At 36.9% G+C, this 24,181-nt stretch overlaps 2 protein-coding genes across 3 annotated transcripts in view; one reads left to right on the top strand and one right to left on the bottom strand.

Moving 5' to 3' along the window:
* Window positions 1-1,811: 1,811 nt before the first annotated feature.
* Window positions 1,812-16,920, bottom strand: LOC139763524 (uncharacterized). Its single transcript, XM_071689699.1, has 8 exons — window positions 16,830-16,920; window positions 16,389-16,526; window positions 15,060-15,201; window positions 14,742-14,889; window positions 12,729-12,875; window positions 10,725-10,946; window positions 8,085-8,276; window positions 1,812-5,856 (listed from the first exon to the last, which is right to left on the bottom strand). Exons 2-8 carry the CDS (start codon window positions 16,454-16,456, stop codon window positions 5,708-5,710), a joined length of 1,068 nt encoding a protein of 355 aa, XP_071545800.1. The 5' UTR covers window positions 16,457-16,526; window positions 16,830-16,920; the 3' UTR covers window positions 1,812-5,707.
* A 1,497-nt stretch (window positions 16,921-18,417) lies between these two features.
* bou (glycosylphosphatidylinositol anchored membrane protein boudin) overlaps window positions 18,418-24,181 on the top strand; it is a 29,805-nt gene continuing 24,041 nt past the window's right edge. Inside the window, exon 1 of one of the 2 annotated variants that reach the window (XM_071689678.1) lies at window positions 18,418-18,628. In XM_071689678.1, the coding sequence (XP_071545779.1) occupies window positions 18,556-18,628 (73 nt within the window). In that variant the 5' untranslated portion in view covers window positions 18,418-18,555. The remainder of the gene's footprint in view (window positions 18,629-24,181) is intronic. The other variant, XM_071689679.1, reaches the window with a different exon arrangement.

Below are 24,181 nucleotides of genomic sequence, written 5' to 3'. Positions count from 1 at the left end.
GAGAAGAGGGAGACCAAATTGGAGGTGGAAAGATGGAGTGAAAAAGATTTTGTGTGATCGGGGCCTGAACATGCAGGAGGGTGTAAGGAGGGCAAGGAATAGAGTGAATTGGAGCGATGTGGTATACAGGGGTTGACGTGCTGTCAGTGGAGTGAATCAAGGTATGTGAAGCGTCTGGGGTAAACCATGGAAAGCTGTGTAGGTATGTATATTTGCGTGTGTGGACGTGTGTATGTACATGTGTATGGGGGGGGGGCCATTTCTTTCGTCTGTTTCCTTGCGCTACCTCGCAAACGCGGGAGACAGCGACAAAGTATAAAAAAAAAAAACATTCAGGGATATGTCCAAATAAACTCAGCAAAACAAATGGCACAACACTATTGTTTATGGTAAGATACCTGAAATTCTTAGATGGTATCCACTCTCTGTACCTAAGAGATGAATTTCCTGGATGGAAAGACCAAGTTTATGAACTGAACCAACTTTGTAACAACTCGTAATCATCTCCCCTCTGAGGTTTGACGAAGGCCCTTTGTGGCTTCTGCATTCCTTTTGCACTACTGTTCACAGGATGAGTATGAGATGCACAGTAAACCAGCCCATGACAGACATAATCTATTTCTAAATCAGTCTGATGTTGACAGTGAACAATTCTTTACGAGACCAAAGACAGCACAACCAGAAACTATGTAAAAACGTGCTAGACAAGATGTAAAAAGTAATAATTTAGTAATAGGATATAAAATGAATGGCATAAATAAACTCATAATATTATGAATGCTCATGCACTAAAGCTTAAAAATTTTTACAAGAGCACATTAAGTTCAATGTTTGGGACCTCATGCATGGAGAATTCCTTCCATGTCCTGTAGTTAATCTACTTATACAACCCTATGAAACTTTTATGGGCTTCCTTTAGTTTCTAGTCCGTTTGCCAATCAGGAGTAGGGAAAAAATAGATTCCTTTGGAGCAAAAAGTTCCTTAATAAAACTGTACTCCCTTTCATCCATTGACAATGGTACAACCTCATCAAACATGACTTCTTATACAAGGTGTACAAAAAGATAATTACACTTGTATCTATGATATTTTCTTATACGGTTTACCATCCTAAATGAGTGTATTCTTAATTCATACCTTTCCAAGTCTACTGCAACGTACACATCCATGATTTTTGCAGAAAATAAAATAAACATTTGTAGTGTTGGAGTCCTCATCCCAATCAAGTCTGTTGGCAATAGTAGTTATCATCTATTTACAAAGGAAACCCTTCACTCTTCTATCTGGTAGTTTTCCAATAAAGATGAATTTCTTTACAATCCCATACATGAAAATCCTTGTTACTAACTGTAAGATGCCTAGATGGTTCCAAATTGCATTTGAAAGTTTGTGGGTTCCTAAAAATCATGCTGTTTTAGAAAGTCCTCACTTTGTAATGGATTATTGAAATTTGTACATAAAATCTCCAATATTGTATGAACATTTTACACTTTTATAAAAGAGGGAGAGAGCTTTGTATATTTTTAGAGGGGAGTCCCCAATATTTACCAATTTTACCAATTAATGTTGCTATATTACCATAATCTGTACTCTCGGTGTAACCATTCCAATTTCTTAAAATAAAAAACTGAAACACAATGAAAACCACATCTTTCCTACAAAGAATCCCTATTGTTTCAGGATACATTTCACACACATTAATGATACCTGATTATGTTGCATATTGGTTGAATTCAGTGTGGCAGATGTACATCAAGTACTACAAAACTTTCCCTTTATATTAGTATTGGTTCTTTATTGAAGTTGATTATTTAGAACTATTAATGTTTTATTTCTCTTAATGTAATTCAGAGTACAAAATCCATTTTGTTAAATCAAGATTTTGCATGTCTATAATAATATCTGGATCATCACAACATAATGACCACATCATAAAACATTATTCAATACCATTCAAAATAGATCACAGAGACTGTCTATCCAATACATCACAGACATGACATTTTCTGTACAGTTATTCATATTCTATACAAATGAACTTTATGCAATAGTGCACTTATCATCAATGGGTAAATCATGCATAATAATGCAACATTATTCAATATCATTCAAAACAGATCACAGAGACTGTCTATCCAATATGTCACAGACATGACATTTTCTGTACAGTTATTCATATTCTATACAAATGAACTTTACGCGATAGTGCACTTATCACCAATGGGTAAATCATGCATAGTAATACAAGCATGTAAACCTGTATAAATGTCCTAAATGTACATTTACATAGATGGTTACAAGCATGAACACTTATGTGTGTGTGAGTTGCGCACGTGTAAAATTTAAATGAAATGTACATGCATAAAACCTTCTATGGACAAGTATGAATACTGAAGTTTATGTTTGCGCACCTGTCAAATTTGACTGATATGCATGTATGTGCATAAAAAAAACTGTGAATAAGGATGAATACTTAAACTTATGTTTGTGCACCTGTAAAATTTGATTGATATGCATCAATGTGCAAACATTGTGTGTTCTGACCAAGTGTGTGCACACAAAATGAGTGCATGTGTATATGAATAATAAAAATAAAATATAATAAAACTAAAAAACGTTTCTGATGAATCACAAATCCACGAGTCTCTTTGATACCTTACCAAATCACAGCTAAGAAGCACAAATGGTCAACAGCTGAGAATTTACAATGACTCTACACTGAAGTACCTCTCTCTGAATGTAAGGGAAAGGCATTTATAATATGGACAGATGTGTGTGTTGAAAATAGTAATTCTGACCCCTGGGAAAAAGAAACCCATCAAGGCAGGGAAGAGAATACTGTTTTGTGAGCTAAAGGAATGTCTTCACAACACTTGACTTGATCATAATGAATAGAATTAGGTCCAAAACCTCTGATCCTACAGTGTTCACAATTCTGGCAGATCACAACATTCAACAAGTCCAATCAGATCACAGGAATGCTTGTTTACAAACTTTTGCATAAAAACTTAGCATCTGTTAAGAAAAAAGACAGCAATGCCTATAGCAATAAGTAACTGCAAATGGAGGCAAATCCTACAAATATATCTCAGTGATCACTGTTACAGAATAAACAATTTACATAACAGTGATATGAGACTATGGTGGAATAATATTTAATTTTCCCAGTCTCTTATAACCTGAAATATTTTGCCACTCCAAGAAAACTGAAGTCAGCAGTCTAAAAATCTGTAAACACCCTTATACCCAACCACAAAACAAAACAAAAAAATCTATTTCCACTGACTTCTACAAATACAACAACAGAAGCACATCATTCATTCATCTTTCCTGGACATACAGTAGCTTCCTTCTAAGCACTTAACTCCTTTGCCATAGCCTTTATTTCACAAGTACAGTTTTAGTCCCAATGGTATTCCATTCTAAAAGTCTTCATATTGATACCATTCCATTTCACTGGAACCTCATGCCTAAACAACTCCACTTCACATAGGCCTATTTCATTTAACAACAAGAGGTTAGTGGAAAAATAGGGAACTGAGAAAGATATAATACTATCAAAATAATCCTGATGAACAGTAAAATGCAGGGTAATACTGGGAATAATGTCAAATAAGTAATGTAGTGGACTGAGTGGAATGTTCTAAGAGAGAAATCAATGAGGAAAGGGGGATGAAGCAAGAGACAAACATGCTCGCAACTGTGATATAGTGGTAAACAATCAGTGGTCCAAAAAAGCTATATAATATTCTCATTTCAAGAACTACCAGAGAAGCTGATGAAACAAATAAGCACCTTTCTAAGGATGCATAGGAATATGTATGAAATATGTAATGAAACATATAACAGTTTCTAAGATGAAACTTTTACAAAAAAAAAGGTATCTTCATTAGATAAAGTAACACCAATTAATAGAATAGTGTCTAAGATGAAAGTTTTACAAAAAAAAAAAAAGGTATCTTTATGAGATAAAGTAACACCAATCAATAGAATAGTGTCTAAGATGAAACTTTTACAAAAAAAAGGTACCTTCATTAGATAAAGTAACATCAATTAATAGAATTCAAAAGCAAACCTTTGCCATCAATTGTTTGAGCATATGTTCTTATGACCTTGTAAAGTTACTGTACAAACATATGTCCTTAACAAACTCGTTAAGCATGTCACTTGAAACTAATCAACCAACTCCCTATTACCAAATGATAAAAAATGCACGATGAAAAAAGGAAAAATGTTATAAATCCATCTACTAACATACACCATAATATGAATGACAATGTCTCTATCGAAATGCAAAAACAATTCCATAGGGCTTAGATCTGAAATAGACTCCTTGTTTGATCCTTCTGTTATCATCTCATGAAACACAGTACAGCGTATCTGATATGTAAAACTTAATTCAGGATGAGCCAAACTGTAAAACCTAACTTATACCTAAAAGATGATTCAAAATTAGCAACACTGGTAAAATCTTGTTAAAAAACAAGGAATGTGAAAGCAATTGTTCTAAGCTACATAAATTTATGGTTAATGTGGATGAAGAATGTAAAAAAATCAAGGATCACGTCTGCTGAATGAATATAATGAACGTTACTGAATAAGTCAGTAATCATAAAAGGAGAGTATCAAATATTTTGGTAGGTAGTAGTTGGTAGGTAGCTACTGTCCAGAGAAGTATATTACCAGTACTACCTGGATATCAAGAGGGTTAGTGATGGCTGTATAATTAGTGAGCTAGCAGGTCAGTGGTTGTCAATCTGCTGTCTTTCCTTTCTGACTTAGACACGATTAGACTGCCTGCATTATGTCTACAAACATACAATCTCTCCTTCACACACAAATCACTCTTCATAACTAGATTTTTTTGTAGAGTACTATGCACTAGCCCTGCATTTTGGCAAAATGGCAGGAACAATAGAAAAAGTAGCAGGTATGAGTATTAGGCAGTAGTAGCAGGTAGTAACATTTGATAGAAGTAGTAGGTAGGAACATTAGGTAGGAGCAATAGGTACAAGTAGTAGGCTAGAATATTAGGTAAGAACATTAAGTATCCAGATTAGGTAGAAGTAATTAATAGGAACATTTGGAAGGAACCTCTGAAAGCACTGCAGAGTTGCCTTCTACCAATGGCCTGCTAAGGGTGAGGCACTAAAGGCTAAGAAATGGCATTGGAGTTCACCAGTAATGGACATTCTTTTGCCATGGACATTCCCTCTAGGGAGTTCCCAGAAGGAACAGGCTTCAGAGGTACAGGAGATAGACACATGAAATTTTTACTCTTAAGACATCGCAACTTGTTAGTTAATCAAGCTGAAGGATGAAGAGTTTATATTTGGAACAGAGATGAGTATATAAAAAAGAATTATAAATGATTCATGTTGTTGCCCTTCCAAGAGGATGAAACCCCAGCCAGAAAGGAGTAATGAAACAAGAAAAGTGTTACAGATAACAAGCAAAATCCCTAATGCAACCTTACCTGAGACAAGGAATAACCTCTTGATAAATAATATAATACTGAGGTACAGTACACTCACCATCTGACAGAATCAGTCCATGAAAAGGGTTTATTTTCAAAACATTCATACTCCAAGAATTTACATATATAATACTTCAGATACTTTTAAAAATATCAACATAATTATTTTTCTCTAGTTATCATTAACCTACATAAGAAATACAGCAATATTATCACAGGAAATAATTCTATCATCTAATAGGTATTAATTTTTCTTTTAATTCCCATCCTGTTTGCTGTATCCCATTGTCACCCAGATCTATCCTTCTCCATTTTGTCTTCTTGTCCTGGTACTTGGCATATGTGTACATCACCCCTCCAGCTGTATTGAGAATAATTCCTGAAAGCAGAAATGATTAAGTCAATGAATGGCTCATTAACAACAAAACATGCATGATCTAGGTACGTGGTCCCTTGCTTTCCACTCTATTAACAAATGCAGCTCTAGGTATACATACCTAAAATAATCTATACCATCTTACCAACTTCACCACTAAGTTTTGAGTATTCACAGTATTTTTCCACTAATTAGGTGAGTGTCACAGTGGTTCTGGGCTACTTCTAGCCCAGCCTGGCAAAATCCACTGTGGCAGTGGCATGAAGATGCATATGGTGATGTGCGAGAGAGCTACTGTAATCGTGACATCCAAGCTTTGTTGCCCATACTCTACCTGCATCATTCTTTCTTAATGTGATTCTCACCACATATGGTACTCTTAAAAAACTCTCAACCTTTGCACAACAAAATTTTCATAACTTTAACTGGTTTGCTGCTTTCTGCCTTTTGATATGGCCTCTAAGTGTAAAGCTTAAGATGATTTTGAAGTATAACATGCTTATTTTTAAGCTTGAGGTGTTCATTATAAGACATAAAGTATGCCTCAAGGGTGACCCCACTTTAACCTGTTTTGCCAACCATGGGGTCTTCCAGAAACATAACTCCCACTGCTGACAAGGGACTTCTGTACTTTAATGTACCTGACAGAGATAATACAGTCACTACCAGTGACAATTGGCTGTTACAAGAACAAATAACTGAAATATTTAGCTAATAACTGATGATGATGTTTGATCAGTTGACATGCACTTTACTTAAATTAACTAGATCTTACATTTACACAATACTTCTTTAGAAACATTCATCAAACAAACACTTCTCAAGCCTCAGGCTAGGAGACCCTGACAAAAAAAATTCTAATGATGCTACTGTTGCTACAGTTTACTGCAACTACAGCTTCTTAATGTTCCTGCTGCTTTTTTCTATTGGTGAATGCTGCTCATATTACTTGTTGTTGCTGTTTCTTTCCCCCAGCAGATTATCATGTTTCTTTTAATACTTGTTCATCATTTCCCACCTTAACAAGGAACAGATGACAGAGACTGTAAGGAAAAGCCTTGATTTGCTCCTTCTTCTGTTCCTTCCCTTGAAAAGTAATAATACAAGAGGGGATAATTTCCAACCCCCATTCTCGCTGCTCTTAATCACCTACTACAATGCAATGAATATATACGGGTAATATTCTTTCTTCCCTATCCTCAAGGATTATCGCTTCAGATCCTCTTTTTGTTATAGCAATTTCCTGCTGCTGTGTCTACTGCTTTCTGCTGTTGTACCTTTAGATACCGCTTGTTCGCAGTGCTTCCAATTTCCATAGCTGCTTCCAGCTTTGTTGTTTCTTCTGTATGCTGACAGCTCCTGTTTTTCTTGCTACTGTTTGCTTTTAATTCTTAAATTATTCTACGCTGTTACTACTGATAATACTGCTAGGAAAAACTACTATTTTTTCCAGTCAAATGCAGCTAGTTGAACTGGTAATTCATTTGATAGAAATTAATGAAATATAAAAGACCAATTAGTGATGGTCTTACAATGTGAGTTATAACACTGAACTTATAAATGTGATTTTCTGTACTTCTTAGGGGCTTGCTAAATAGAGAATGCCCCACACAAGAGATATGAAGTCAAAAACTATGGAAAAACAAAAGTTACTTATACCAGATTACATGATTAATCATCTAGAAAAATAAATGCACAGCCCCTAATTCATATTGTAATCAAATCATATCCTGGTAAATTCATTATATCAAGTATGATTAATTTTCAGAGATGGAACCTTTTTTACATAATTGCCAGAAAAAAACTAACTTTATACATCATTACAGCAGATCCTGAATGACTGTATCTAGGCCAAAAGCTCTATTTTCTCATCATTTCTTCAATCTTACCAGCATATTGATTTATGTGTTGCCTGTCAGGGTACAGACAGCCAAGGCAAAAAGAAACTTGCTGGCACTGCTGGAAAAGAATAATCACCTTAAATGGTAAAAATCTTATCAATTCTACATGGAAAAGTATAAGATGTACAGATGTATGCATATGAGAGTTGCAGCCATGTGTGTATGTAAGGTAATCTCAACTCCTGATGACAGCTCTGGGCTACAATCAATCACATATTCAGATTAATTTGACAAGAGTGCACAGGAGAGCTGTCACCACAGCTGGGAAAAGTGTGAGGTACTTTTTCAGGAATAGAATCTACTTGATTGAGAGGACATTTTGAAACATACCTGTAATATTAACTGGTTCAAAAATTATTCCACCAAAGGTAAAGAATCCAATAAAGGTTTGCAACACACTCTTGGACACCCCAACGATGGAAGTTGTGAGGGCAGAGTTAAGCATTGTGCAGAGAAACATCGAAAAGTTTAGCAGCAGACCCAGGACAAGTAGCACAATGAAGATAACATTGAAACCAGCATCTGCAATGTTGGGATACTCTTACTAGCATGCAACACTTGAGATCTTGATCCTAATTTAACAATGTCAAATACAACCTATCCACATAAAAGAGAATCATTCATACCATATTCCCAAACAACAGTTATAAATTTAGAAACATTAAGGCATACTACCATCATTCTGTCTCACCATCTCGATACCTACTCAATCTCAACTTTCTCAAAAAGCCATTCTATTCATAACTATTCACTCTGGACACCCTTAGCTGGACTTGACATCATCTACTCTATCAACAGCCCCTGATATTCTTGGATCTGTTTCAAATCCTAATCCCTACTCCACCTAAATGTTCCATTATCAGAAATATCTGTTTTTGTTACTTCTACAATTTTTACTCATCATTATTACTGTACTACAATTCTGCAATTTAGTTACCCTTGCTACATGTGATTAAACAAATTTTGCTATGACTATTTCTCTGGAAACTCATGCAACTTTCTGATCTTTCACTAATTTCTGCTCTACTATCCTATCTCAACTGACTAGGAATGTTGGATAATATCACATGCCTCCAGCAGAAGACCTCATCACAGTCCCTTAGGTCTTCTGTTATCTGACTTTCCCATGTAAGCCTACATATCATCCCCTCATCAGCATTGAATCTGTTCATATTTCAACACCCATTTGTCAAAAATACAACATTTTCCTTCCATTTCCGTTAATCTTAAACTTTCTTGCATAATCTTCTAAGTTCTTTCAATGTTTTCTGGGATTCTCTAATATTTTCTGTTTAATTTTCCAAATTTGATAGTGTGGTAGCTAGTGCTTCTGACTTCTAATCCACTGACCAGGGTACAATCCCTGGCCCACATAACAGTACCCAACCCACTCAGCTTGATTAGTATATATATATATATATATATAGTGATTGGTTCTCAGTGAATGTAGGTTTGCGGCAGGGGTGTGTGATGTCTCCATGGTTGTTTAATTTGTTTATGGATGGGGTTGTTAGGGAGGTGAATGCAAGAGTTTTGGAAAGAGGGGCAAGTATGAAGTCTGTTGGGGATGAGAGAGCTTGGGAAGTGAGTCAGTTGTTGTTCACTGATGATACAGCGCTGGTGGCTGATTCATGTGAGAAACTGCAGAAGCTGGTGACTGAGTTTGGTAAAGTGTGTGAAAGAAGAAAGTTAAGAGTAAATGTGAATAAGAGCAAGGTTATTAGGTACAGTAGGGTTGAGGGTCAAGTCAATTGGGAGGTAAGTTTGAATGGAGAAAAACTGGAGGAAGTACAGTGTTTTAGATATCTGGGAGTGGATCTGGCAGCGGATGGAACCATGGAAGCGGAAGTGGATCATAGGGTGGGGGAGGAGGCGAAAATCCTGGGAGCCTTGAAGAATGTGTGGAAGTCGAGAACATTATCTCGGAAAGCAAAAATGGGTATGTTTGAAGGAATAGTGGTTCCAACAATGTTGTATGGTTGCGAGGCGTGGGCTATGGATAGAGTTGTGCGCAGGAGGATGGATGTGCTGGAAATGAGATGTTTGAGGACAATGTGTGGTGTGAGGTGGTTTGATCGAGTGAGTAACGTAAGGGTAAGAGAGATGTGTGGAAATAAAAAGAGCGTGGTTGAGAGAGCAGAAGAGGGTGTTTTGAAATGGTTTGGGCACATGGAGAGAATGAGTGAGGAAAGATTGACCAAGAGGATATATGTGTCGGAGGTGGAGGGAACGAGGAGAAGTGGGAGACCAAATTGAAGGTGGAAAGATGGAGTGAAAAAGATTTTGTGTGATTGGGGCCTGAACATGCAGGAGGGTGAAAGGAGGGCAAGGAATAGAGTGAATTGGATCGATGTGGTATACCGGGGTTGACGTGCTGTCAGTGGATTGAATCAGGGCATGTGAAGTGTCTGGGGTAAACCATGGAAAGCTGTGTAGGTATGTATATTTGCATGTGTGGACGTGTATGTTTATACATGTGTATGGGGGTGGGTTGGGCCATTTCTTTCGTCTGTTTCCTTGCGCTACCTCGCAAATGCGGGAGACAGCAACAAAGCAAAAAAAAAGAAAAAAAATATATATATATATATATATATATATATATATATATATATATATATATACATTTTTTTTCATACTATTCGCCATTTCCTGCATTAGCAAGGTAGCACCAAAAACAGTGGACTGAGCCTTTGAGGGAACATCCTCACTTGCCCCCTTATCTGTTCCTTCTTTTGGAAAATTAAAAATGAGAGGGTTTTAACACATAAAACTGCAATTCATATATGTGTGAACTCTAAAGGAGTGAATCATTAGAAATACATAACGTTCACTTTTATGTGATATTGATTTTAACCTGGCATTACGATTTCCCACTAACAAAATACCAAGATATGAACTGGGCTCAAACAGCTGCAATACTTCACGTAAGAATTATGAACAGAAATTTAAGGCTAATGCAGAAAAACTCACCTCCATTGTAAGGATAGGTGAAGACAGCAGTTAATTCCCCCATGCCACAAGCAAGAACCCAGAATGGGATGAGAGAGATACAGCTGTTGAGATGAAGGATATGCAATGGAGACAACTTATTCTCACCACATTGCTGCACTAGGGTCTGGTACAGTCCCTGCAGCAGCACGCTAATTCCTCCCATTAGATAGGCAAACCCATCAAAGGATGGGTCACTCATACCTAGAATATATACCATTATAAGCAATACTTAAATATCTGAAGTTTATTTGGGTGACAAAAGTGCTCTGTATGTATAACAATATGTCTGGATATCTGAAAAATGTGGTACTATTGAGTTCCACAACAAAAGTTAGTATACAGAGATCTATTATGTACACATCTGAAGACACCAAAAAACTTAATGACTTCTTATCTTAACATACAACCTAAATAAAAAATAGAGAAGGAAAATAGATATGGTGAAATGGCAATGCAATTCTGAGCAGTGGCTGAGACCTTGCCTATTTCACGGCAAGTCATCCAAAGAAGTATTCAAAATGGAATCAAATGGACTGCACATTTTCTCAAAATATATCTACCAGTCAGAGGTCCACAAACCCAATATCTAACAAGGAAAACATACACTCAAAGGCTGACAGCAGTGCCACCGCATCATTAATCCTACCTTGTCTATTTACCCACACATCTTATCTCCCGCATTAGCAAGGTAGCACAAGGAAACAGATGAAAGAATGGCCCAACCCACCCACATACACATGTATATACATACACATCCACACACGCAAATATACATACCTATATATCTCAACGTATTCCTATATATACACACACAGACATATACATATATACTATTATTATTTTTTATTATTATACTTTGTCGCTGTCTCCCGCGTTTGCGAGGTAGCGCAAGGAAACAGACAACAAAGGCCACATTCGTTCACACTCAGTCTCAAGCTGTCATGTAATAATGCACCGAAACCACAGCTCCCTTTCCACATCCAGGCCCCACAGAACTTTCCATGGTTTACCCCAGACGTTTCACATGCCCTGCTTCAATCCACTGACAGCACGTCAACCCCGGTATACCACATCGTTCCAATTCACTCTATTCCTTGCATGCCTTTCACCCTCCTGCATATTCAGGCCCCGATCACTCAAAATCTTTTTCACTCCATCTTTCCATCTCCAATCTGGTCTCTCACTTGTCCTCATTCCCTCCACCTCTGACACATATATCCTCTTGGTCTATCTTTCCTCACTCATTCTCTCCATGTGACCAAATCATTTCAAAACACCCTCTTCTGCTCTCTCAACCACACTCTTTTTATTACCACACATCTCTCTTAAACTATTATTACTTACTCGATCAAACCACCTCACACCATATACTGTCCTCAAACATCTCATTTCCAGCACATCCACCCTCCTCTGCACAACTCTAACTATAGCCCACACCTCACAACCATATAACATTGTTGGAACCACTATTCCTTCAAACATACCCATTTTTGCTTTCCGAGATAATGTTCTCAACTTCCACACATTCTTCAACGCTCCCAGAACTTTCGCCCCCTCCCCCACCCAATGATTCACCTCCGCTTCCATGGTTCTATCCGCTGCCAAATCCACTCCCAGGTATCTAAAACACTTCACTTCCTCCAGTTTTTCTCCATTCAAACTTACCTCCCAATTGACTTGTCCCTCAACCCTACTGTACCTAATAAACTTGCTCTTTTTCACATTTACTCTCAGCTTTCTTCTTTCACACACAATACCAAACTCAGTCACCAGCTTCTGCAGTTTCTCACACAAATCAGCCATCAGCACTGTATCATCAGCGAACAACAACTGACTCACTCCCCAAGCTCTCTCATCCACAACACACTGCAATTTTGGTATGTCACATGAAATTCAATTATATAATTAAAACATTAGTTTATTCTAATGAGTAATCATTATTTCAAACAGTAAAGTATTCCTTGCTCACCTTAAATAACTTACCAGCTATCAAACATCCAACAGTAATAACTAAAACTGAAGTTATTACAAGAGGAGAAGGTACTGGTTTTCTCAGGTACATCACAGCTAAAACCAAGTTTACCAGTGGTGTGCAACGTTTAAGAGCTCCATACATTGGAATATTCATACCTGTTAGAGACATGAAAATGACTGAATCAAACAAGAATTAGTGGATATTACTAAATTATAATCTTCAAGTGAAAAGAGTACGTGAATGATTTGTAACACATTATCATACTCCATTCCTTTTGAACTTCTACTCTTCTAACCATACCATTCTTCTAACATACTTCCAATAGAGATATAGGTTTGGGAAGACAATGTTCAGTAACTGTCATCCCTATGCTTATGCTCTCTGTCATGTCCTGTGCATGTTCTGAAGCCACTCAAAGTTTGTGGGTATTTGTAAAGGGACTGAACATGAGAGGATTATGATGAAAAAAGCAAAAGATTGGAACTTGCTGATATACAGTACTATGAAAGTTTTCAATGGTATGTGTGAGACATGGATGGACAATGCTAAAGTTCTTGTCTAGCATGGAAAAAGGGGTGTGAGATTAGCATGAAAAAAAGATGACAATGGTTATGAAATATAAGTTGGATTAAAAAGAAAATATGTAAAACATTAGTTTTTTTAATATGCTTCATCGCCATTTTCTGTGATAGCAAGGTAGCACTGGGAACAGATGAAGAAAGGATACATTCACTTACATCCATTCTCTAGCTGTCATGTGCAATGCACAATGTACAATGAAAATGGTTTACTGTAAATACAAAAATGGGAAGCCACTATTTACAAAATTCAAATTAGTTAAGATTAACAGAATAGCTACATAAACAGTACATACTGGAAGGAAAAGTGAGATTAATCATGTTGCCTGGACTAAACTGGAGTGAGCTAAGAACAGATGAAAATAAATACTAATCATAATGAGTGGTATGAAGCAATAGGCAGATGAAAAAGTGGCAGATTAAATGATGGAAAGGTTTCTTGGAGATATTTCAATCTTTCTATACTTTGAGTTGGAGACATTGAGTGTCAATGCCAATGTAAGAACTGTTGGATGACAGTTACAAAACTAGAGTATATAATTCTGGCAACAGTCTCTTCTACTCACCTAACAACAGGTCTCAGGACTAACTGAATGACTGAGATCAGCGGATTCCTGCTCAGGTGGCACCACCAATCTTCTCACTCCTGATAGCCAAATTTTCATATAAAAGCACAACAGGAGGAAGGCTTGCTCCTAATCTCTCTAACTTGCACTGTCGCAACACAGAAAGTCATCCCCTCTTCATCAAAACAACTATCATTGTGCTAAATTAACACGTAACAACAAATCTATCACTTGAAAATTACATAATCTATCTATCACCCATAGCTCAATTTCTATTTACACAGAGTGGATATGTGCAAACTCAATCTCACACATCTTAAAATGAACATCACATATTACTTTTTTCAGTTACGAATGAGCATTTATTCTTTTCTCTAACATGCAGTGTTATTCAAATGCTCAGAACATATTTCCTTCACATACTTCAACAATATCATAAATGGATACAATTCATCCTCCAACACCTTTCATAATGTATTCAAATGTCTTATGGAACCTTTGTCTCAGTCAGATACTTACTTATTGTACACTATACTTTAAGGGAGACATGTAAGATGTACTGCAAAAATGGCATTGATGTTGGGTAAGACAAATCATACATTCATTCCATTAATAAGTATGTGTGATGTGATAATTTTTAAACCACTTACGAGATAGCAGCAATGTTTATCAATGTATCTGGCAACTTAACATCATACTTCAAATTTTGTCATCTAGAAGATGTAAACAGTGAATACAAGAACAAGCAGCTCTGAACAGAGAGTGGGAAAGAAGAACTGCAACTCAACTTCAGCAATCTGAGGATAAGAAAAAGAAAAAAAAAGACACATTACCTCACTGTGGCTTAATACCAAAATCAAATGAGTAAACATCTTACCTTCCAAGGCCATAAGAGACAATGTTGCATGTAAGGAATAGCAAAATGATGGAAAAGCAAACATTTTGACTGACGACACTGTTATGCTTGGTAATCCAAACTTTCCAGTTGCCCGCATCACTTCCAATACTGTCACTGCTAACATCATCTGTAAAATGAAAGAGGAAAACAAAGTGAAAGTTTTAAAAGTCCAGAGAAATATCTTCTGCTATTTCAGTGTAAGGGCCTTCTTTCTGCATCTGAATAATGCACAGTGTTAAAGCAGTCTTTTATAACTTATTTAAGATAGTAATATTGAAGCTCATCAAACAATCTTACCTGACATGATAATATAAAAAATGGAAAGTTGAATCCATAATGATTTATAACAGTTTTATTTAAGAATGCCATGGAAAGGGACAGGACCCCATACAGAAGCGCAGCAATTAGTGCTGATGCCTGGCCAAATTTCACCAGCAATCTGCAGAATAAATTACCATTCATAATATTAGCAAGCATAAAGTAAAAAGATCTCACAACAACAACAACAACAATACTAATACTAATACTAATAATAATAATAATAATAATACTACTACTACTACTACTACTACTAATAATAATAATAATAATAATAATAATAATAATTCATTATTATCATTATCATAATAATAATAATCCTTTGGGACGGGAAAAAGAAAACTACCCAGATATCAAATGCATACCACAGAAGGTGACTAGGAAGATTGGGAGGGATGGCTATAAACTTAGGGAAAATGTGGAGTTACAGAGATTCTCATCTGTACAAGAGTCCACATCTGTCTGTGCACTGGTAGCACATTTGCTGAAAAAACCCAATCCTGCGTATAAACTGATGTACAAAATGCCAAGGAAATGAAGGTAAATGCAAACCATCCCACTTTTATATTATACAAATACCTAAGGTAAATATTACTTGCTAAGAAATGTTAGGTGAGGTCCTCACAGGTTCTGTTGAATCAGAAATTTTTCACAAATCTAAAATGATTTAAAGCATTTTCCTGAGCTTCTTGTTCTCTGCTACAAAACAATTCAAATCAGCAAATTATAATATAATGCTCCAAATCATGTACTGCCACACTTAATATATTCTCCATATACAACACTACCAGTAATCATATTCTCTACATAACAGAGTGGTGGAGCACTGGTTCTTTGCCTTTCATCCTCTAAACACCACCAACACCATAAAATCACTCAGTCTACAATCATTTCTCTAACAACACTAACCTCATACTTTACCGTTTTATCAACTTTTATGTTCATAATCTCCAAAGTTCCCCTGATCGTCGAATCCTTCCCCAATATGAACTTTATTGTCGTATTTCATAACTGCTGCGTAACATGTTTCGTCACTTCTATTCTCTATATACTAACCCTGCAGGACAAAAGGCACTCATATTCCATAACTAATTCAGTGACTTACCTCGACTAGACTTCTATCACAATAACTAATAAGTTGTATCACACTATCTAGTCCACTTGGGTAAACTAATATGTCCTGAGTGATATATTATCCCGACTGAAGGGGATGACCAGTACGATGACAACAATAACTTTTGCGCCAACGTTCCCACAATATACAATGGTTTCTACCTCCCACCTCATCAACTGCTGCCATTTACTTACTTGTTTGACTCAGTGTCCATGCGGAAGCCTCTTAAGTGGTTCCTATCGAGCAAGAGCTGGTACTGCATCGGTATACAGGGTAAGAACCAGCAACAGGCTGGAAACCCTCTGGCCGCCACTTGACTGTCACGTTGACACCTGTACAGGTGAAGTTGTAAACACACCTGCTGATGTTTGCTGTTTATCAAGATTTTAACGAGACAACAAATTACGTAACCTGTTATATTATCTATTCATGAATTATTATCCTGAGAGTGATTGAGTATGTAAATGTATGATACTATATTTATGTATGTATATATGTATGCATAAATGTGTATATAGTTAATTGTATGCATATATGCACGTGTATATATATCATCTCGTGTATATACGTGGTATAAACACGTATATTACTGAAGTGGTATGAACAGCGTTGAATCTCTTGGAATATGGTTGTACCTTTTGTTCTATATCAAGGACAAAGGGAGATTAATTTTCTGTCTACTAGTAGTTAGCCAGAGCGCCATACACGCATGGCCGAGCACCGCCCCAGAGTGAGAATCTTTACATGTTATCTACCCCTGGAAACGTTCACTGTATGATAAGATTGTCATAAAGTTTCTAGATTATATTGGTGATACTCCGTAGCTCACTGAATTTCAGAATTTTCCGGCAAATTTAATTATCAGTAAATTATGTAAGGATTGACAAAGATAGATTTTTTCAGTATTGAAAGCTTGAAAATTATGTCATATTATTCATAATGATTCTGTATCAGCGTCTCCTATTCTCTGCCTCAAAATACCAACACATAAAATACATGATACATACATGGATAAGACTTTTCCTGGTACCAACGAGCCACCTCCTTCCTTAGATCATTATGTATTGTCATGATCTAGTTGAATTTCGTGGCTATAGATTAATGAGGGATTGTTAACTAAACCCTTAATATAATGCAATATGCAAATTACACAGCTGTGTGGGCTGATAGTGTGGGCTGATCAACGACGCTCTAGTAGTTACTGTGATGTTATTAAAAAGAAAATATATTGCATGTCTAATGATTCAAGCCATCAAACAAAACAATTAAAAATCATTTCTGAAAAAAAAGTAATGTCATCTTGCAGGATGAAACAATATATTTAGACATTGTATAATTTATATTACCAAGAGCCCTGATGAAACATATAAAGATTTTTCCTTATATGACTAAGGGGATTATTTTGTATATATATATATATATATATATATATATATATATATATATATATATATATATATATATATATATATATATATATATATATATATATATATATATATAAGCTTCACTTGGTAACAATGAAACTATCTATTTAAATAAACATCCATTTGAACATTACCCTGATTCCCTGATTATCATAATTTCCACCTAATTCTCATCCTTCACCTCTATTATCATTTTTTAACTTTATATATCACATCTAGCCACATCATAGGTCATGTGCAGTGATACATATAAACTAGAACACATTTTTATTATTTATTTATTATACTTTGTCGCTGTCTCCCACGTTAGCGAGGTAGCGCAAGGAAACAGAAGAAAGAATGGCCCAACCCACCCACATACACATGTATGTGCATACACATCCACACACTTACATATACATACCTGTATGTGTATATCACCTTGAGTACCACACCACAAGCATGTTTGAATCTTCCCGCCATCACTTGAATAGTGACGCATGGCTACTCAACACAACTTTTAAAAAATATTTGCTTTTGCCGCGCTCTCGGACAAGCAACTTTTGCAGCCATTACTAATCCCTGTACAGGTCGTGTGAACGTTCTTTATTCATTCATAAAGGCTCGCCATAATAATGTAAGTATTACCATTCAATTGTCTGTTATTGTTCATATTGCGTTCTTCACCGTCAGAGGCGTCTAAACACCTGAGGAGGAGAGCCTCGTGATTGGCCAGAAATCCATGTTACCTGAGGTGGCGAGTTTTCTTATTGGCTGAGAACTAAGATATGCCTCGTGATTGGCCGAGGGTTGCGCGTTGCCTCTATGGCTGGCTTGGTGGACGGGATCGTGTCCTTCAGTTCATCACTTGCATTCAGTGTTCTTCCAATCGGCACAGTGGTTGGTCGCATACGCATAGTAGATAATAGATAGATAACGCAGTTCCCGCCTAGAAATGGATATACTGAAGTTTACCACGACACAAGTTACATTTCTAACCCTAAGTTTCATTTTTATTGCGAAAAATGGTGAGTAGAAAGTCTCTGGTGATCCTAATGACCAAAGTTTAAGGTTGTGATAAAACTTTTGCCTCGTAGGAATGCGTGGAAGGAATCAGGAACTCTTCTTAGTGGAATGGAAGCATTGGTTTCCCACGCCAGTCGTCCATTCACAGTCCTCGTATATGTAAGATGGAGAGAGTTGATCCTGGGGGTGTAGCAGCGTTGATGTTACGCCCGTAGGGTGTGTGTGTGTGTGTCTGTGTGGCGCTGTGTCCTTCCTGCCACACCCTACTACACTCTCTACATTCAGTCTTTTAGCTATTAGACCCGTCACACACCACCCCAGCACCTACATCTTCGCCATCACTTCCGCATTTATACTTTCACAACCTCCCCCTACACCTACACCGACACCCTCACACCCTTCGAGTTATATCCATACAGTATACACTACACCCTCGCCCTTCCCTATACCCTCACAGTGTACCCGCTATACCCCCGTGGCCGTCACACCCTCACGCCCTTCCTTACTCCCCCACCTCACTCTCACTCCTAAACCCTCACATCCACCCACCTCATTGCCCATAAAATCCACCCACCCACCTCATTGCCCACAAAATCCACCCACCCACCTCATTAATGCCCACAAAATCCGCCCACCACCTCATTGCCCACAAAATCCACCCACCCACCTCATTGCCCACAAAAATCCGCCCACCCACCTCATTGCCCACAAAATCCACCCACCCACCTCATTGCCCACAAAATCCACCCAGGAACAAATTCAGGGTCTGGTCGGGTGGGGGAGGGGGATCAAATTATAGACTGGCCAAGATGGTGAGGAAAAGCTCAAAACAAGAGTAAATACTCCACCAGAAAACTTAGGGCTTTAGAGATTTCTAAATATGAAGAATTCAAAGCCTTAATCATGTTTTGATAAAAAATTGAATTCAGGTGCCATTTTTGAGGAAAATAAGTTTGTGATGTTCGATATTACAGAATAGCTGATTACGATAAATTGATATGCTTTTGCAGATAGTAATATATATATATATATATATATATATATATATATATATATATATATATATTTATATATCTTTTTTTCATACTATTCGCCATTTCCCGCGTCAGCGAGGTAGCGTTAAGAACAGAGGACTGGGCCTCAGGAAACATCCTCATCCAGCCCCCTTCTCTGTTCCTTCCTTTGGAAAATATATATATATATATATATATATATATATATATATATATATATATATACTTGTATATATAGCAATTACTGGTCAGTGTTTTAGGAAAGCGGTGAAATGGCACTTGTTTCACTGATCACTACCGTAAATATTGAAACAACTGAATATACTTAACATTCTCATACTTGCCTACACGCCCTCTGCCACTCCTACTCTCTCTCTCAACACCGCGCCCTCACATTTTCATACCTGCCTACACGCCCTCTGCCACTCCTACTCTCTCACTCTCAACACCACGCCCTCACACTCACTCGTACATCCTCACTAGCCATCCCATTACCCTCCCACTTCGCCTCACTCACCTTCCCCTAAACCCACCCAAACACCCTTTTACCCGCCCTTAACATTATAAAAGCTTATAGACGTTGATTTAGAAGCTTGTATTGTACAATGGTCCACACACACACACACACGCGCACACACACAGTACATTGTTTAAGGTAAGATGGAACGTGGGTAGGGGCAGGGAAAAGGTGAATTTCTGTTACAAGAGACATTTAATTTCACTGGAAAATGAACTGTCCAGAAATATTCCAAGTGGGTTCCTGTATATATCAGGTATCCAGACGAATATTACAAATTTGATTTTAGCTCAAACCTATTGTAACTGATCTAGTCAAACAAGAGGAATAAAAAGATTGAAAAGTATAATTGCTCAAATATCTGAGATCAAACTATATATATATATATATATATATATATATATATATATATATATATATATATATATGAAACAAACATTAAACTGCTTTTTCCTTTGATGTATTTTGTTCAAAGAGTTGAAAGAGGGAAATATAAAAATGGTGTGATTACATACGTTCAGTAAAACTGTACTCCTATGCAGTTTTCCGCGAAATATATTTCTTTTACAGAAATATTTAGCATTAATATCTTTGAATTTTATAGTTAGGTATATCATTTTATGTTGATCTGGAAAGCTTATGCATTTAACGAAATTGCAGTTTTGCTAGAGCATTATGCACTGTGATATTTTAATTGTGATGTTTGAGTAATGCAATTTTTTTGTACTTAATGATTTATTGTATATTTTAGATTCAGTAATGTGCCTATGTATTATGGATCTCAATATCATACATGCATCACTTGTGTTACTTCCCAGGTGTTCAGAAATGTTCCATGTTTTGTGATTGAAGTACTTGCTGTCGTCTTATTCTGCCGCCATGTCGGGCATGATGTAGTCTGTAGTGCCTTCTGGTCCTCTTTTACGGTTTAGGTTTCCCTATATAATTCATCAGTTACCTTTCCTAACCACGCATCATACATGCTCTTCAGCTGTATAGAGAAGATCAATATGAAAGGCCAAACAGGACAAAAGTGTTTCTTATTTAATGATTTCAGTACTGCTTCCTTTCCACCCCATCCGTTCGTTTTGTTCAATAATGATTTTGCTTCTGTAGGTACGTGAATCTTGCATTGAAGTGACTGATAATTCATACGTTGGTAATACATGGGTTGAAAGCATAATGGTAACGCATACGTTGATAATACATGCGTTTAAAACAACGATTTCCAGAAAATGTATCCTATTGTTTTCATGATTTTTTCCCCATACATACCCTCAGCTTTTCTCTGGGATGCTGTTCACTATGCTAAAAGAATGAATTCATACAGGGTTTAAATCCCGTATCACACAAAAGGAAAAAAGAAATATTAGCAAACAGTCTTTTCAAGCTTTGTAGGGGGGGACCTTTCACTTTTATCAACATTTTCTCAAGCTTTCAAACCTTTCGCTTGGAAGGGCAGTGTGGAGAATTTTAAAGGCTGTTCACTGCTTTCAGAATGCAAAGAAATGTCGAGTCTTGCTTTCACAAAAAAGAAAAAGAAATGTTTTTTGGTTGACACAAAACAAATAAAAAATCATTGATTGATAATGGCAGACATGAGACCTTTGTATTCAGTTTCAATGCGCACATCTTATGATTTTTTTTTTTTCTGTTTCTTCAACACTACATAATTCTAAATCAACAAGGGGTGGTCGTGAAAAAGAGAAGTTTACAATTAGAATGAAAGTTGGTAGTTTTATGAATGAATCTAAGAAACATTGCTTTACAGTACACACACACACACACACACACACACACACACAATATATATATATATATATATATATATATATATATATATATATATATATATATATATATATATATATATATCCCTGGTGATAGGGGAGAAGGAATACTTCCCACGTATTCCCTGCGTGTCGTAGAAGGCGACTAAAAGGGGAGGGAGCGGGTGGCTGGAAATCCTCCCCTCTCGTTTTTTTTTTAATTTTCCAAAAGAAGGAACAGAGAAGGGGGCCAGGGAGGATTTTCCCTCTAAGGCCCAGTCCTCTGTTCTTGGCGCTACCTCGCAAATGCGGGAAATGGCGAATCGTATGAAAAAAAAAAAATATATATGTATATATATATATATATATATATATATATATATATATATATACCATGGACCATGTCTCCGTTGGTGTACCATGGGCTTATACATTCAAGGTCGGGAGGTGGCCAGTTTTTATAGAGCGGTGTTCATACATGCCACACAACCCACCCACCCTCTCCTGTCCAATCGAAGTAATGCATCCTCTTCACTCTTCGCTTCCTTGTTTCAGTAATACTCGGGACAGAAATACTAGACTTCGCCCATGTATCATCAGGTGCTTTTAGGTATTCCTCCCCATGTTCTGTGTGGGGCTTATTCTCTCCAGGTGACCAAACGTTTGGGTCAGGTTTGATTCTATTTTTAGGATTCACGGCCTCAAGGGCCAGTTTGTCTCAGGTTTATACTAGGGTGGGGGTCCAGTCCCTGCTGCTATGAGCTGCAAGTTTTTCGGTTCAGCGGCTTGCACGTATTTGATCAAGTCTCTCATTTGACCCTTTAGATTTCACGAGTGAAAACCCGAAAAATAAATGTGACGGGTACTTTATCTATGGATGGCATAGATGAATTATGTGTGAACCAGTCTCCCACTGGAGGATAGATTTGACCGATGTTCTCACATGTTCTCACTGTACTTAACATGTCACTGCTCAGGTAAGAGTGATAGACCACTTTATATACTGTTTTTTACTCGCTGGTGGTATTCATCCTTCATCCTACCCCCACAACCCACTACCACGAGCCCCAGTTGTATCATAGATCGCTTGCGTCCGGGATATTGTGAGTGTGCTCTGCAATATTCCCCTGCTCACACTGAAGCACATCGGCGGAAGAGCTAGGCTAACATTGCCAGGATTAGCGTGCACCAAGTTTGGCGTAACTCTTCCTTTATGATAGGCTTCGTCGTGAAGGTGTGTTGATTGGTTAATGTCCTTGATATATATATATATATATATATATATATATATATATATATATATATATATATATATACACAAGCACGTATATAGTGCCTGTGAAGGCGCACTTCCATATAACATACAAACCTCCATGTATGATTATATATATATATATATATATATATATATATATATATATATATATATATATATATATATATATATATATAAAATCCGTGGGGATAGGGGAGAAAGAATACTTCCCACGTATTCCCTGCGTGTCGTAGAAGGCGACTAAAAAGCAAGGGAGCGGGGGACTGGAAAACCTCCCCTCTGATTTTTTTTTTTTTTTTTTTTTTTTTTAGTTTTCCTAAAGAAGGAACAAAGAAGGGGGTCAAGTGAGGATATTCCCTCAAAGGCTCAGTTCTCTGCTCGTAACGCTACCTCGCTAACGCGGGGAACGGCGAATAGTATGAAAAAATATATATATATTCATATAACATTATACATATATATATGGATGTAATCCAGCAGTGACCATTTTGTATGAGATGATGAGGAAAAGTGAAAACAAAAGCTGAAAATTTATTTTCAACTAGTTTGGACAAAGTGTTCTTAAGATTAGATTTTTATCTCTTGTTTTCAGTTTTCCTGGCTCCCCTCCCAACCCCTTGTTTTTGAGCTCTAGGTTATGATATATCCTACATTTGTCAGATGTAGCAAAACATTTTATATATATATTTTTTTTTTCATACTATTCGCCATTTCCCGCGTTAGCGAGGTAGCGTTAAGAACAGAGGACTGAGCCTTTGAGGGAATATCCTCACATGGCCCCCTTCTCTGTTCCTTCTTTTGGGAAATCAAAAACGAGAGGGGAGGATTTCCAGCCCCCCGCTCCCTTCCCTTTTAGTCGCCTTCTACGACACGCAGGGAATACGTGGGAAGTATTCTTTCTCCCCTATCCCCAGGGATAATATATATATATATATATATATATATATATATATATATATATATATATATATATATATATA

Source organism: Panulirus ornatus, chromosome 47, assembly GCF_036320965.1.
Source record: "Panulirus ornatus isolate Po-2019 chromosome 47, ASM3632096v1, whole genome shotgun sequence".
Taxonomy (NCBI): Eukaryota; Metazoa; Arthropoda; class Malacostraca; order Decapoda; family Palinuridae; genus Panulirus; species Panulirus ornatus.
The sequence above is the reverse complement of the archived record's forward strand: the minus strand, read 5'-3'. Positions and strand labels throughout refer to the sequence as shown.

Bases quoted from the DNA above. Each gene is read 5' to 3' on its own strand.
- LOC139763524 (XM_071689699.1), bottom strand. From the start codon at position 16,456: ATGCAGTACCAGCTCTTGCTCGATAGGAACCACTTAAGAGGCTTCCGC. The intron at 12,876-14,741 runs GTAAGATGTTTA...TGTCTCTAACAG, and splicing joins GTCTCTTATGGCCTTGGAAG to GTATGAATATTCCAATGTAT. The intron at 8,277-10,724 runs GTGAGTTTTTCT...CCAACATTGCAG, and splicing joins CACCTATCCTTACAATGGAG to ATGCTGGTTTCAATGTTATC.